The 15055-nt window shown below is 50.6% G+C and overlaps 1 protein-coding gene across 7 annotated transcripts in view; it reads right to left on the minus strand.

Annotated features, from left to right (window-relative positions):
• Positions 1-15055, minus strand: part of NAV1 (neuron navigator 1) — a 247991-nt gene that overhangs the window by 85930 nt on the left and 147006 nt on the right. For 6 of the 7 annotated variants that reach the window (XM_086694515.1, XM_086694516.1, XM_086694520.1 and 3 more), the window contains 2 exons: positions 10557-10659; positions 5060-5425 (listed from right to left, as the gene is read on the minus strand). In XM_086694515.1, coding sequence (XP_086550641.1) covers positions 5060-5425; positions 10557-10659 — 469 coding nt within the window. The remainder of the gene's footprint in view (positions 1-5059; positions 5426-10556; positions 10660-15055) is intronic. The other variant, XM_086694519.1, reaches the window with a different exon arrangement.

The raw sequence follows: 15055 nt of genomic DNA on the forward strand, positions 1-15055 counted from the left end.
GCAGGACTAGTGTCAGGCGGTGATTAATCCAGGTGCCAAATTTCAAGAGGATCATTGACAGCTTGAGAGCTTCCAGGAGAGAGTGACCAGGATAATCGGGAAAAGTGGGTCATTTAAGAAAGTAATGAAATAAACTGGGGACTTCTTTGGCGGGGGGGGGGGTGGGGGGGGTGGGGGGGGGTGGCGGTTAGAGAAGAGACTATCTGAGCAATCATTAAGAACATGCTGGGGGCACCTGGGTGGCGCAGTCGGTTGAGCGTCCGACTTTGGCCAGGTCATGATCTCACGGTCCGTGAGTTCGAGCCCCACGTCAGGCTCTGGGCTGATGGCTCAGAGCCTGGAGCCGGTTTCCAATTCTGTGTCTCCCTCTCTCTCTGCCCCTCCCCCGTTCATGCTCTGTCTTTCTCTGTCCCAAAAAATAAAATAAAAAACGTTGAAAAAAAAATTTAAAAAAAGAACATGCTGAAATATCTGAATGAAGATTTATACTTATTCTATTTTTCTTGGATGGCAGCATTTGAATCAATAGGCAGAAGTGAACCAGATTTCGGATGAATATTTAGAAACTGTCTTATAATTTTGTTCTATTTGAAATAGAATAAGCTCACTATGTCTAGGCAAGACAAGACTAAAAGACTGGCTTTCAGGAATGCTATAAAGAAGATTCTTGTACTTTATGGGAAGATGGACTAGGCCAGAGTCACTGAGAAGCTTTAGAAAAATACGGCTTCCTGAGTAGCAGAGAATCTGCCTTGGTAGGTCTGGAATGAGATTTGGAATCCATATTTTTAAAAAGTCCCATCAGCTATAAAACTCTTAGAAGGAAACACAGAGAAAAGTTTCATGACATTGGATTTGGCAGTGATTTCTTGGATACAACACCCAAAGCACAGGCAACAAAAGAAACAATAGATAAATTGGACTTCATCAAAATGAAGAACGTTTGTGCGCAAAGGACACGATCAACAGAATGAAAAGGTAACCCACAGAACGGGGAAATATATTCTCAAATCATGTGTCTCATAAGGGATTCATATCCAGAATATATAGAGAACTCCTACAACTCAACAACAATCCAATTAAAAAATGGGCAAAGGACTCGAATAGACATTTCTCCAAAGAAGATATACAAATGGCCAATAAACACATGAAAAGATGTTCAACACTGCCACTCATCAGGGAAACACAAATCAAAACCACGAGATACCACTTCACACTCATCAGGATGGCTATTATTAAAAAACCAACCAACCAACCAACCAACCAACCAACCAACCAACCAAACAATCAAACAAACAAAAGGTGTTGGTAAGGATGTGAAGAAACTGGAACCCTCATGCATTGCTGGTGGGAACGTAAAATGGAATGGCCACTGTGGAAAAAACAGTATGGAGTTTCCTCACAAAATTAAAAATCGGATTACTGTATGATTCAAGACTTCTAGGTATACACTCCAAAGAACTGAAAGCAAGGACTTGAACAGATATTTGTACCCCAATGTTCATAGCAGGATTACAGCTGAATGGATAAACAAAATGTGGTACATCCATACGGTAAGCTATCATTCAGCCTTAGAAAGGAAATTGATACATATTACACATGAATGAACCTTGAGGCAATCATGCTCGGTAAAACAGACCAGTCACAGAAAGACTAATACTGTACGACTCCATCTACATGAGGTACCTAGAGCAGTCAAGTTCAGACAGACAGAAAGTAAGTGGTGGTGGCCAGGAACTGGGTGGGGGGAGGGGGGGAGGGGAAGATGAAGAGTCAGCGTTTAATGGAGACAGAGTTTCAGTTTGGGAAGGTGAAGAAAGTTCTGGAGACAGATGGTGGGGATGGTTATACAACACTATGAATGTACTCCATGCCACTGAACTGTACTTTTGAAAGTGGCTGACATATTAACCATATATAAAAAACATGTATTTTACCACAATTAAAAAAAAACATAATTAAAAAAAATAGGATTCTTTCGGCAGCAGATTCACCTTCCTCATTCTAGTTTGCTGAGCTGCAGTTTGAAGAATTTGCCTACTCTGACCCCACCCTCCAGATTGGCAACCCAGGAAAAAGGCCTGGTGTCTGGAGGGAGCAGGGAGGGCTGACATGGGACTGAACACTGGCTTGGGGAGAGCGCCCAAGGGGCTGCTGCTCCCTCAGCAGATAAGCCAGAGCACTTAGAATCACTGCCTTCTTGCCTGGCTCATTCAGATGGCTAGTGGCTGATTATGTCGCTCAGTGGGGAGGGCAGAGGCTTCACCTCTGTCTCTGGCCCAGTGCTGGGAGCTCCTGGGAGGCAGCAAAGTGAATGGCAGTGGGAGGGGCTGAGGAGGGGTCAGTGTGCGGGTGGGAACAGCCCTACCGTTTCATGAACAGGGAAAACAATTTTCTTAGAAACAGGACACTTTCTAAATTATAAAACCTGGATGGAACCCACAGTGGGGACAGGAGGGCCAACAAGAGGCTCAGCAAGGGGCACTCTCTTCAAGATTTGCTGGAATCTAGGATGCTCAGTCTCCAGTGAAATAGCACAACACTTAACCATGAAAACACATAATTGAGGAGGGATTGTTTACATTAAAATTACTGGGATTATAGGTGGGTTTCCCTCATCTCGGACTTCCTTAACACGTTTAAGGGTGGGTGTGTTTGCAGTCTGGGCAAGGAAGTCAACAAACGGAGAAACCTTAAAACTGTAAGTGTTAAAAGAGTTCCTGCTCGTTGCGGATTGACCATAAAAAACATACATGAAATTATCTTGGAAACCAGCATTGCAGTTTATAGTGAGGTCCACTTTATGGATATTGCCATGCCAACACTTTCTTCCCCCTATGAACTTGAGGCTTCCCTGGGCCCGTGGTCAGTTGGTGGATGCGCAGGAAGGGCAAGTTCTCATTCATGCTCTAGCCTCAGTGAAGTCTATTTGTTCAATGACTTAGGGGCATGCACACTGTCCAGAGGAAAGGGATAAAGAAAGGGTGCTAGAGGGTGGATTAAGGACATTTTTCCTGGCCCTCCTCTGCCCAGTATTCCATACCTTTACCTCCGCGTCCCCTCAAATCTATGTTCCCAGGATTGGCCAGCAGCCACTGCATCTGTCTTTGTTGCTGATTCTGAGTGGCACTGTGGTGAGACTGCACACTCCCTGTGGGCAAGTCTGGGACTCTAGAGTGCAAAAGCCCCTCTCCTCCTTCACAATGGCATTTTAACAATTAACAGTAATAATAGCAAAAAAAAAATTAAAAAAAGCTAACATTTAGTGAGCATTTAGAATGAGCCAGGAATTATTCCAAACATTTTACATATATTTATCTACTTAACCCTTATAACCATCCTGAGATAAGTCCTATTATCTGCATTTAGCAGGTAGACAAACTAAAGCCTGGAGAGGTTAACTTGCCCAAGCTCACACAGCTAGGAAATCCTGCAGCCTGCCTCAGACTGGGATCTCCCCAAAGTCAGGAGTCTCGTGCCTTCCGATGTTTGGGGAATTTTCTGCCATGGCCATTGTGTGCACCTTGGGGGACGGCTCCACCTCCCTCTGTCTGGGAGCTCCCTGACGGCTGGGGTTCTAGTCCTTCCACCATAAGAGGAACTTTCAGAGCTCTTTGCCCTGCAGGGGTTGTGCCTCCCTTTGCCCTATCCAACTGGGAGCTCTCAGAGGGCAGGAACTGGACATGTCCTCAGAGAAGCAGCTTCCTGGCACAGGGGCTGTGCAGAGCAGCCCGTCAGACACCTTCGCTCTCCTTCCTGCCCAGCAAAGCCCTCTGAGCACAGGAGGAGCTGGATGGCTTTTCTCCCATCCCAGCTCCAAGCTGGTGGATCTGAGCGTGAGGTCGGCCGGCCCCTGGGATTTAAGAGGCAGTAAACAGTCTCATTCATGAGTCAGTTGTTTTGCTCCAGAGCAGCCTCATCAGCTGGACAGGCCCTGCCTAGTCCCTCCAAGTTTGTCCCCAGGGGTGCGGAACAGTGGATGGCCTGGCGCTCAGCTCTCAGTCCTTTCCTAGGAGGGGCTACTTTTCATTCTGTTCCAGTTTGGGATTTTTATTGGGAAGAGGTAGTCCCTGAGAGGGATAGGGGGAAGAGGTGTTGTCGCTACTTGTGTGGTCCCTTGGAAAGTCCCAGCAAACCAAGAAGGAAGAGCGGAAGTAGCAGGGAGCTGAAAGATGCTCTGGAGAAGGTTCCAGAACCACTACAGCTCTTTACTCTCAGGGCTTGGAACAGTTGGGCCAGGACCGTTTACACCCTCTCTCCCCCCACTTCTTTCTTCCCATCTTCTCCCCCTCACTTCCCAGACTGTCACCTACATCCGCGTCGCTCCACAAACCCAACCCTGCCAGTTGGGGCAGAAAAGAGAAGATGAGGGTCCCTGTGGGGCAAAGCACAGGAAGTGAGTAAACTAACAGACCGGGATAGGAACGAGGAAGTTGCATGATTGGCAGGTCTGCGGAGGAAGAAACCAGAGGAGTGGAACCGGAGGGCCACGGGGGAAGGCGCGGACCAGAGGGGCCGGGAACCCCGGCGAAGGAAGGAGAGCCACCACTACCACTTTTCTGTCTCAGCAGTGCTTTCCCCTGAGCGCTTTCGTGTTCTCTTCCTGTTAGACTCCGAGGCAGACAGATGTAGTACTATCATCCTCTTTTTCCAAGTGGGATAGCAGATGAGGTTGTCCGAAGTCCACACGGAGTTGGCGGAATTGGCACTGACGCCCTTTCCCAGGGCCCTTCCTACCTGCCTTTTCCGGGTTCGAGGGAGGAGGGCGGGACATACCATAGAACGACAGCCCCACGGGCCAATGAGAGGGAGGCCTCTCCATTAACCAATCAGCTCTTCAGGTGGCGGCCCCACCCACCGCACCGAAGCTTGGTATAAACCACATCAAATTTCAGGGGCGGCCACAACCAGCGTACGAAGGCTCTGCCCGGCTGTCTCCCGTCACAGCACGGCTACCCAAACTCCTGTCATGAGTCCCGCTCGCCTCAAGGAATCCCGTTCCACCGGTCGTCCCCCTGCCCTCTCTAGTCCCCTTGCCCAGCTGCACAAGAGACCTTACCCGGTAGTGATGTCGTCGTCTTCCGTCATGGTCTTGCCCATGAGGTCGCTGTCGCTCATGTAGCCGGACTTGAGGTCCACCTCGTCCGAGTCCAGGGACTCGACCAGCTCCAGGCGGGAGATGTGGCTGAGCTTGCTCGGGCTGCGCATGGGCATGGTGTGCGAGTAGTGGGCCCGCTCCCCGTGCATGTACCAGGCGGGCGGCCCCTCGGAGCGGCAGCCCCCGCCCACCGAGGGCGCGTCCCCAGCCTGCAGCCGCGGGCTGGACTGGCCATAGCGCCAGGACAGAGGGGACGAGCGGCTGGAGAGGCTGGACACACTGCGAGGGTTGGCGTCGTCACTGTCGTAGCAGGTCATCTCCAGGGAGCTGGGCAGAGGGCAGAGGGCAGAAGGGCAGAGGGCAGAAGGGCACTGGTTTTCATTCCGGCAGGGCCGCTCTGTGCCCTGCCCACGCAGACCGCACCGCAGCGACCCTTCTCCCTTCCCCGTGCCCTCCCGCCTCCTCTGCACTTGTCCAGGTGGGCTCCACCTTCTCCAGGAGGCCTTTCATTGGGTACGGCGCCCCTGTTATATGTTACCTGAGGTTGTCAGAGGAAAGGGATTTGAAGTGTGAGGGAACCAATTACGTACACTGCTAAGGGCACAGATTTTGTAATATGAGCTGGATTTTAATCCTTTTCTACCATTTATTTGTAAGTGAGCTTGAGGTGAAGTAATCAACCTTGCTAAGCCACCATTTCCTCATCTGTAAAATGGAGATACTATAGCTACTCCATACAGTTGTAAGGATCACATATGTAAATGCCTAACACAGTGCTTGGTATATTAGAAGTTGCTCAATAAATGGGAAGGGTCCATTGAGATCTCTTGGGGTAAGTGGGATAATCTGGTCACCTTGAGCTTAAAAGGCCTTGATCATTCATTTGTTCAGGGCATGTCTATCACCTCCTCTCTATTAACGAGCTGGGAGCAAGTTGATTTCCAAACCAGAGATGGCCAAGTCTGGAGTAGGGTACAGAGGGTGTGGAAAAGCTTTGGCAACCTGAGATATGTGTCTGGTTCCCAGTAAGACTAGGCCCAGCCAAAGGTCTGGGCCATGAGGAGACAGAAGCAGAACCTCACCAGAGAACAGAAGCAGCCTTAACTGGAAAGAGGAGAGAACATATGGAAATGGACAAGAGCGTCCCACGCCGCGAGCCCTGCTAGGCCAGGCCAGGGAAGCATGCCCAGGTTTTGCGGGATAACCTGAGGGGGTATGGGAGCTGGACAAGGAGCTGCCTTTCTCCCTGAGGGACCACGGTGGCTGCAGAGAGAAAGGCCAGTTGGGATCTGCTTGGAGAGGTGGCCTAGATTTGGGTTCAGACAGAGACTAACTGATAATCCCGCCCAGCCCGGCCCAAATCAACCATAGGTAAGGTCTCAGCGGCTCGGCCTAGCTAAAACCATGCAGGGCTGAGTTAACCAAAATAGGATCTTTAGGCCGAGAAAGCCAGGCAGCTAAGGCAGTCTGTGGCTGGACATGGGTTACGCAAAGCACAGGAATCTTCACTCCGTGAGCACATCTATTTCTTAGCCACTTCAGGGGTTAAGGTATGAATGAGGTATGAATGAACTTTTGTAAAGTTCCTGGAAAAAAAGAAGATCCTCCCAAACTGTCTCTACCAACCCTGAGAAAACAAGGGGTTATTTTTTGATCAACAGAATAGGAGGAGCCCAAAAAATTAAAAATAGAACTACCCTATACTCGGCAATTGCACTACTAGGCATTTATCCAAGGGATACAGGTGTGCTGTTTCGAAGGGACACATGCACCCCCATGTTTATAGCAGCACTATCAACAGTAGCCAAAGTATGGAAAGAGCCCAAATGTCCATCGATGGATGAACAGATAAAGAAGATGTGGTATATATATACAATGGAGTATTACTTGGCAATCAGAAAGAATGAAATCTTGCCATTTGCAACTACGGGGATGGAACTAGAGTGTCTCATGCTAAGCGAAATTAGTCAAAGAAAAATATCATACGACTTCACTCATATGTGGAATTTAAGATACAAAACTGATGAACATAAGGGAAGGGAAGCAAAAATAATACAAAAACAGAGAGGGGGACAAAACAAGAGACTCTTAAATACGGAGAACAAACTGAGAGTTGCTGGAGGGCTTGTGGGTGGCGGGATGGGCTAAGTGGGCAAGGGGCATTAAGGAGGACACTTGTCGGGATGAGCACCAGGTGTCATATGTAGGGGATCAATTACTAGATGCTACTCCCGAAATCATTATTGCACTATATGCTAACGAACTTGGATGTAAATTAAAAAAATTAAAGAAGAACAGGAGAAGCCAAATGACCCTTGAACCTGAGCATGCTGGTGGTCCCCACAGAAGTCCTGTGGACAAGGCTGGGGGAACCCTGGCTGGGCAGGGCGATCGGTGACTGCTGATTCTGGCCCTTTCAGGGGCTTCCTGACCTGGTCCACACCCAACTTCTCCCCTCTGGGCCCTCCTTTGTGTTCTATGTGCGCTTTGTCATACGCTGCGTTATTTCTGTTTCTAATTACCGTGGACCTCAGAGAGAGTGGAAGTTCCCTGAAGGAGACCGTGGGCCTGTGCGACTCTGTCTGCCTTGCTCACCGCTGTGTTGCTGCACTTTGCACAGGGCCTGGCATGTACTAGGTACACGCACAAGGACAAATCGATGAGGAACAAACCCAAGATGTGTTGAGTTGAAGAGCAGGGAGGCTCTTGTCGTAAGACTCAGTACAGGGATTCACGCAGTGTTTAATAAAAACAAACTGACCGTGACAATGAGATGAGGAGGGGAACGAAAGGGATGATGATGATGACCATGGTGACAGGGCGCTGGAGAGCTCCAGGACAGCCAGTTTTCATAGTCAGTCTACACCATGGTAATACAATTAGTGAGGAGTGTGGGTCATGCTCAGCATATAGACTCCTCAGTTCTATTCCTGGCCTACTCCTGTTTAGCTCTGTGCACTCAAAGTGCCTCTTCATCTATTTCACTGCTCTTTTCTATCCCCCAAACACATCTCCAGACATCTCTAAGTCAGTGGGGGGAGGATTCTAGCTTAAAATTTCAGTTCTTGACTTCCAGCCCTGCATCCAGCCCTTCAGTCTTGCTTCTCTCTCTCTCTCTCCCTCCCTCTCTCTCTCTCTCTGGGGTTGGGAGAACGGCAGTCCTGGAGCAGAGAGAGAGTTTCATTTCCTCTCCAGCCCCAGCCCCCTGACCCAGACACTCTCCCTGTTGGGGAAACGAGCCAGTAGAAATAGAGGAAGCAGGACAGAAATAAAGATTTCTGAAAAAGGAATTGAATCTAGCGTTAGCCTGTAAGTTCCAGAGTGAAAATGACCTTGCTGAAAGCGCTCACTGGATGGTAAGCTCCTCATCAAGTATAAAGCCTGTGTCTGTTCTGGGGTTTGGTGCCCAGCACTGTGCCTGGCATGGATTCTAAGCTTGCTGGACACAGAACCCACCCTAATCAGCCTGTGTGACTCTGGCAAGGGACCCCCCTCTCCCCAGCCTCGCCTGCTGCTTCTCTAACCCAGAGGATATGAAAATATCCTGTCTACCCCCAGGGCTGAGGGAAGTGCTGATTGATGGAGAGCACTTTAAAAAGTAAAAGAGCCATAAAAACTCAAGGAATCATTGTTTTGGCTATCAAAGTGTGGAATAGGGATAATATAAACCAAAGGCTAAGACAGGAAGTGGCTCTGGGTCCACAGTAAACAGCAAAACCAGCTTCAGCGCTCTTGGTTTTTTGTTTTTTGTTTTTTTTCCATAAAGGGAGATAGTAGCCAGAGGCCTGAGGCTCTCCCCCTCAAACCAGTCAGCTTTATGCAAAAGGTTTTCAGCCTCACTCTCCTCTACCCCAAACAGAAAGCAAAAAGAGAGGTCAGGCTGTCCTGCTTAACTGGCTGGCTGCTTCGAGTCAGTGGCACCAGGACACTGAAGCTGCTGCTTCTAGCCTTCCCCTGTGGCTGAGTCATTTGGGGTGGGACCCTCTCAGCAGTGAAACACTTTCTGCCTTCTTTGGCATGGAGCTGGCATGTGATTTGGTGCTGAGAGCCGTTCTAACAACTTCTCTGGATGGGGGAAGGAGGAACGTTCAAAATTTTATCCACTGGGTCCCTGAACTGGTGAGCCAAGCTGAGCCCGGCCCCTGTGCCACTGGGTCCTGTTCGGGGCTTTGAGGGATAGAGTCAAATATAAGGGGGCCTGAGCCCCAGGGCCTCTGGGAGCCCCACATTGCACTCTTTTCCTCAGATGTCCTGACCACATCCCTTTCAGTAGTCTGGGTTCTGCTTGCCTAACCCCATAGAGTAGAGGCTTTGATTTAGCATTTAAAATATTTCAGTTATCTGGGAACAAAGAGCTGAATGTCCAATATGAAGGCTAGGATGGACTAGGCAGAAGAAGAGTGGAGGGAGGGAGAGGGGTGTTCTTAAGTAGAAGAACTAGAGCCAATGGGTGAAAGCTGCTGAGGCCTGATTTCAGTTCCACTTCCTAGTCATGGCAATCCCACAGCACACTGAGATGACTGACAGGTAATGAGTTCCCTGTCGTTGGAGGTATGTAAATTTAGTCTGGCTACCACTTGGCCACACACTTAGGCTAAGAAAAGCCCCTATCCTATTGTCTTTCTGTCCCAACTTTGCTCTCATTTTCCAACCCCAGGAGATGGGGAGGAACCAATCTCCAGTCCAACTGGAGAGGTCACCTAATCCCTCTCAGCCTTCCTGCTCCACACCCCCCGTGATTTCCCAATCCTGGCCATCTGCTCCCTTTCTTTCTACCCCCAGAGTGTAGCCTGGCCCTCTATCCCCCTTGGAGCTGACAGCATGAGCTCATCTGGGCAGCCCAAGGAGGCAGTGGGGGGAAATTCTGAGTCATGGCAGAGGCTGTGGCCAGCATGCCACTCCAGGAAGAGGTTCCACGGGAGGGATAAGTGCCCTGCGCCGCTGGAGGCAGCAAGGTCTCTACAGGGTGGGGTGGAGGGGCACACCCCATGGCATGGATCTGGATGACATGGAGGCCGGGCACCCAGGCCTCCCTCAGCCACTGTCTGAAGAGGCAAGAGGGCACCTGACAGAAGATTGACAAGATGCCGGAAGCTGGGACAGGCAGGATCCCAGAATCCTCTAACAACAGACGCTTCGGAACAGGCAAAGGACAGCATTTGCAGCAAATGAGGAGGCTGACACCCAAGGAGGGAAAGTGGATATCACAGGTCACACCCTGGGTCATGTGGTGGCTTGCGCTTCCCATCCCCCACTCTGGCGATTTTCACATTCATTGCCTGCAATGAATCTCACACTCAAGCACAAGCTGATGCCAGCCAAGCCAAGCTTCTCTCACCAAGACGGCCGATTCTCCGCTCCTGCGGCGCTGTGCCACGGCGCTCCGAAGCCCTGCCCTCCAGAGTGGGAGACAGAGACAGCAGCGGGGGGCACGGCCCCCTCCGCAGCTTGGACTTACCTGTGAGTCACCTGGGACCCTCGCAGGCTGGACATGGTCTCTTCCAGGTTCTGTCGAAGATCCAGGACGTTCTGCACTGTCCTCTTTCTCTGGGACTCTGGGTCTGGAGGGAGAAAAGCGCAGTTGGGTGAATGGAAAAGTTGCTGCTGAGAGCTGAGGGTGTCACGGAGTGGAGACTGATCATGTCCCCGGGACACCACTCCCCACGCTGTGCTGGTCACCCTGGGCACATGCCCTTGACCACCTGACGTCTCGACCCCGGAAGGGGGCTGTAGGCATGGGGCCTTCTGTGTTGTGCACTCCTCCCAGACCCCCTGAGGAATGGCTTCTGCTGGCTCCACTTTGGGGAGGCCCTGCTTCTCACAGCTGAGGTCCTGGGCAAGGTTCCCATGGTTGAGGTCACGTGGAACGTCTGCCCGAAACCCCATCTCCAGTGACGTGTTGGTAAATGTTTAACAATTGGCTCTTGGAGGCCGGGACGCCCTGACTTGGAGCGTTTGCCACTATCTGTGGTGTAAATACTCCTCCCGTGGCCCTTTTAAGCTACCAACGTGATGTCACTGACTGCAGGGTTAGGAAGAGATGCTACTAATTGGCTCTGGGGAGCTGGGACGAGCCAGCTTCAGCATATCACACTCCCGGAGCCCCGAGCACTGAAGGGGAATGTCTGGAGTTGTTCTATGGGGTCCAGGAGAGCCAGTGCAGATAGAGCGCTTGTCTACAAGTGAGGAAGCTGGAATGCATGGGCAGTCATTCCCAAGAGCGTGGACTGAACTCTGGGCAACTCAGACCCCAGACAACGGTGCAGTCCCGAGTGGGGAGGATGTATGGGTGTGGCCGCCATCCTCAGGATCCTAAATGAGCAGGGGTCATTTTATCTAACCTTGGTTTCCAGGCAGAATATTAACACGGACAGATGAGAAGAATCTACAAAGAACAAACAAATTTATCCCATCTCCTTTCCAGGGTGAAAATAACATTCAAAAGACCAAGGGGTGCCGAGCATGAAGAACTCAAAGAACTTTCTCCATCCATCTGTCAATCCATCCAGTAAATCTTCATCAAACACATACTTTGTGCCAGGTACCACAGCGGGCCCTGAGGACACCAAAGTGAAGAGGTCCTGTCCCTGTCCCATGGTTTGTCTTGGACTTTGGGATCCAAAGTCACTGAATGGAAGCAAATCCCCCAATGCCTCCCTGAAAGACAACGTATGGAGAGTCAAAGACCTACAGAGAGATGATGGCAAAGCAATGGAGAAAACCCAAGAATCCTCATTCTCAGGCTACTTCCCTTTTCCCTCCAAACCCTCCGCGGTCCTCTCCTGGTCAAACTGCCCTCTCGATCCCTTCCCGACCCACAGACTCAGCATGGGTATGAGATTCCTTTTGCTGCCAAGGGGAATGTTTCTGAATCCCTTCAGGAGGCACTTCTTCCCCCAGGAATGAGCTCAGGCTGGCTGGTAGACAGCTGCTCCGTCTTGTCAGCCGAGGGGAGGCTGGGGAGGGTGGGTAGGAAACCAGGCGGCACCTTTTCTGAGAACCAGCTCCACATCCAGACCCAAGTACCTCTCCTCTCCTCTCCCTAGGGGAGCCTATGGGAGGCCGCTGCAGCTGCTGGTAGGATCACTCAGGGTCAACATCATGTATCCACCCTCCATGCTGATGGCAAGAAGGGACAAATGGCAGGCCTCCATGCTCTGAGCTCCGTCCCCAGCCTTGTCGTCACTTCTGAGGTTGCCAATGCCTATTTATCCTGGCAATGTCACCTTGTGAGCTGCTCCATGGCTTTAACTGATGGCTTGGCATGGAACACATACAGGATCAGAATGTGTATATACATACATTTTTAACGCTTGGTTCCCAAATGCCTGTGTGGGGACCAAGAACATTGCGCCAAGATGTGGGTTTCTGGGCCAGGGCAATTCTTTCTATGGGTTTGGCAGAGATGAGGGAAAGGCATGCATAACTCCAAGGGGTGTGCGGTCTCAAAGAGGAAGGTGACCAAGAGTTACTCAGAGACTTGTGTGTGTGCCAACCCTGTGCATATATCATCCAGCTGAATCCTTACATTCATGGGAGATTTGTGCTACCACCCCCATTTTACAGATGGGAAAACTGAGACTCCAAAAGATGAAAGAAACTGCCCAAGGACACACACCGTAGCACGTAGGACAGAGCAGAGTTGGGCCCAGGAAGGAACTGCCATTTCTCATTATGTATCACCGGGCATTTCTGCACCATTACTCTCAATCACAGTGATGGCACATAGTAGGTGCTCAATGGACACTTGAAGAATAGATGGATGCTACCACCAAAAACATTGTCAAGTACATTTAAAAAAGAATGGATAGATACATGTCCCTTTAGGAAGTTGTCTTTTTTTTTTTTTTTTTTTAAAGGAAAAATATTTAATCCACATCGTAGCCGGCTCCAGGACGGTCACTCTGTATTCCTTAATGCTCCAGGCCCTGGGGCATGGCGGGTATGGGTGTGTGAATCTGGATCTTAATGCTCTAGTAGTGACAGAAAGGGAGACCCTTTCCTACTTCCTACTTCTCACTGCCCCGATCACAGTGCCTTCTTCCCCTCTATCTCTTCCCTCAAAGGCGCCCCTAGCCCCTACCTCATTTCCACAGCAGTAGAGCAAGGTGGGGATACCCCAAAGTCTCACAGACTTGCCGAAAATTAGAGCCACAAGAGTCCTTGGAAGTGACTCAATCCAACCTGGTCATAGGAGAGATGGGAGGCTGGGGTCCGGTGAAGGGGCAACTAGCTGGAGGTCAGAGAGAGATATTAACAGAAGATCTGGCATCAGGTCTCCCTGCACTGTAGGCTAGGGGCATACACAGGAGGAGTCCGGGTTAGAACCTGATTTGTTGGAGGGTGACCTGGACCTGCCATGTGCTCCCAGGCCTGGATGGGTCCTGCAGAGGCTACACCCTGAAGCTCCCTCCGTGCCCCAGCACTGTCCCCTGGTGGCCATCTTGGGCATACCTCTCTACTTCTCAAAGGCTCAGCTCACGATGGCTCCTGAGAAGCCTGGCTGTGCTCCGCATTTGTGGGTGACGGATACCTTCCTAGAGGTACAGCAGCAGCCCCACGATGAAAGGACTGACGTGCACATAAAGGGAAGGCCTCTGGAGCTCAAGAGGCTGCAGAAACTTTGCCTAGGTTGGGGGGCAACTTGATGTTCATATCCATGACCCCAAAGCAAATCTTGACATATTCAATCTAACAATATGAATAAAGTTGCGTTGGCAGAAGAATCCACCCCATCCCTCATCCTTGCTCACTCCTGACCTTCACTCCATCCACCTCTGACCCCCATCCCATAAAGAGGCTTCACCCCTTTCTCCCCATCTCCCATGAGGATCAGAGATGGGGGGAAGGTATCTGAGGCACACACTATATTTTGTGATGATAACCGCAAAGCTTGATGGTTTGTTTTATTGGATAAGTCTTGGTGCCTCAGAGGTCGCCTCCATGTGTCTTTGTCAAATGTTTGATCTGGGCGTGGGGCAGGCACAGGGGACACAATAGAGTACAGACATGGCAGAGAGGGAGGGCCCGGTAGCTCCTCTCCTCCCCTCAGTGTCCCTCTGTGTGGGATGCACTCAGGACACTCCCAGCCTATGCGGCATTTTTGTGCAGATGAGAAAAAGGCATTCTCAGGTCAACTCCGCTAGGGTCCTGCTTTTGCTGAGGGCCATGGTGTGGCCAGCAGAACACCCCTTTCGCTTCCCTTGAACACTGTGATCAGAGCACCTCTCACAGCCCTACTCTAAGGGTCTGGGATGCTCACTCTTAGCTGCTACAGAATAGGGTCCTGCTGCAAGAATGGTGTGTGTATGTGTGTGTGTGTGTGTGTGTGTGTGTGAAGCAGGGTTGGACAAAGGCCACGCAGGGCTCCTGCAGCTCTGGGTTGACAAGGAGGTCTACGAGGGGAGCTCATGAGGTTGTCCTGGGCCGCTGCTCCAAGCCTTTCCCTGCAAAAAGAGTGTGTGCACTCCTCTGGCTCAGGAGAGAGCAACAGTCTCCCCCAACCCAGCCATCACCATGGTAACTCACAGCTGCCACAAACAACATCACCCTCCCAGCATGCACTGGGCATTGCAGGGTAGGATGGTGTTTCTACACACTGCTGCCTCTTATACAAGACCAGAGTGCACAGTTTGTCATGAGTCTTTGGGCCAAAGCACCGGTAGTCAAATAAACCTGACACATAGGTGCACGCACACGCAAACGCACGTAATGCTAGTTGCCGAATGCTTACTTCACGGCGGGCATGAACCTGAGTGCTTTCCCTGTTTGTCTGACTCCAAAGCTCCTGTTCTTTCCACTGCAATACGGGGCCTCGAGACACACACACACACACACACACACACACACACACACACACAACCTACTTGTGGTCCGGCCAGCAGTTTGTGGGAACCCTCACATTCGAATCACACACGTGCAGGTTTGCAATTCTGCAGACATTCGCACAGAGATTTA

The sequence above is a fragment of the Puma concolor genome, chromosome E4 (assembly GCF_028749965.1).
Source record: "Puma concolor isolate L17-30 chromosome E4, mPumCon1.1.hap2, whole genome shotgun sequence".
NCBI classification, from domain to species: domain Eukaryota; kingdom Metazoa; phylum Chordata; class Mammalia; order Carnivora; family Felidae; genus Puma; species Puma concolor.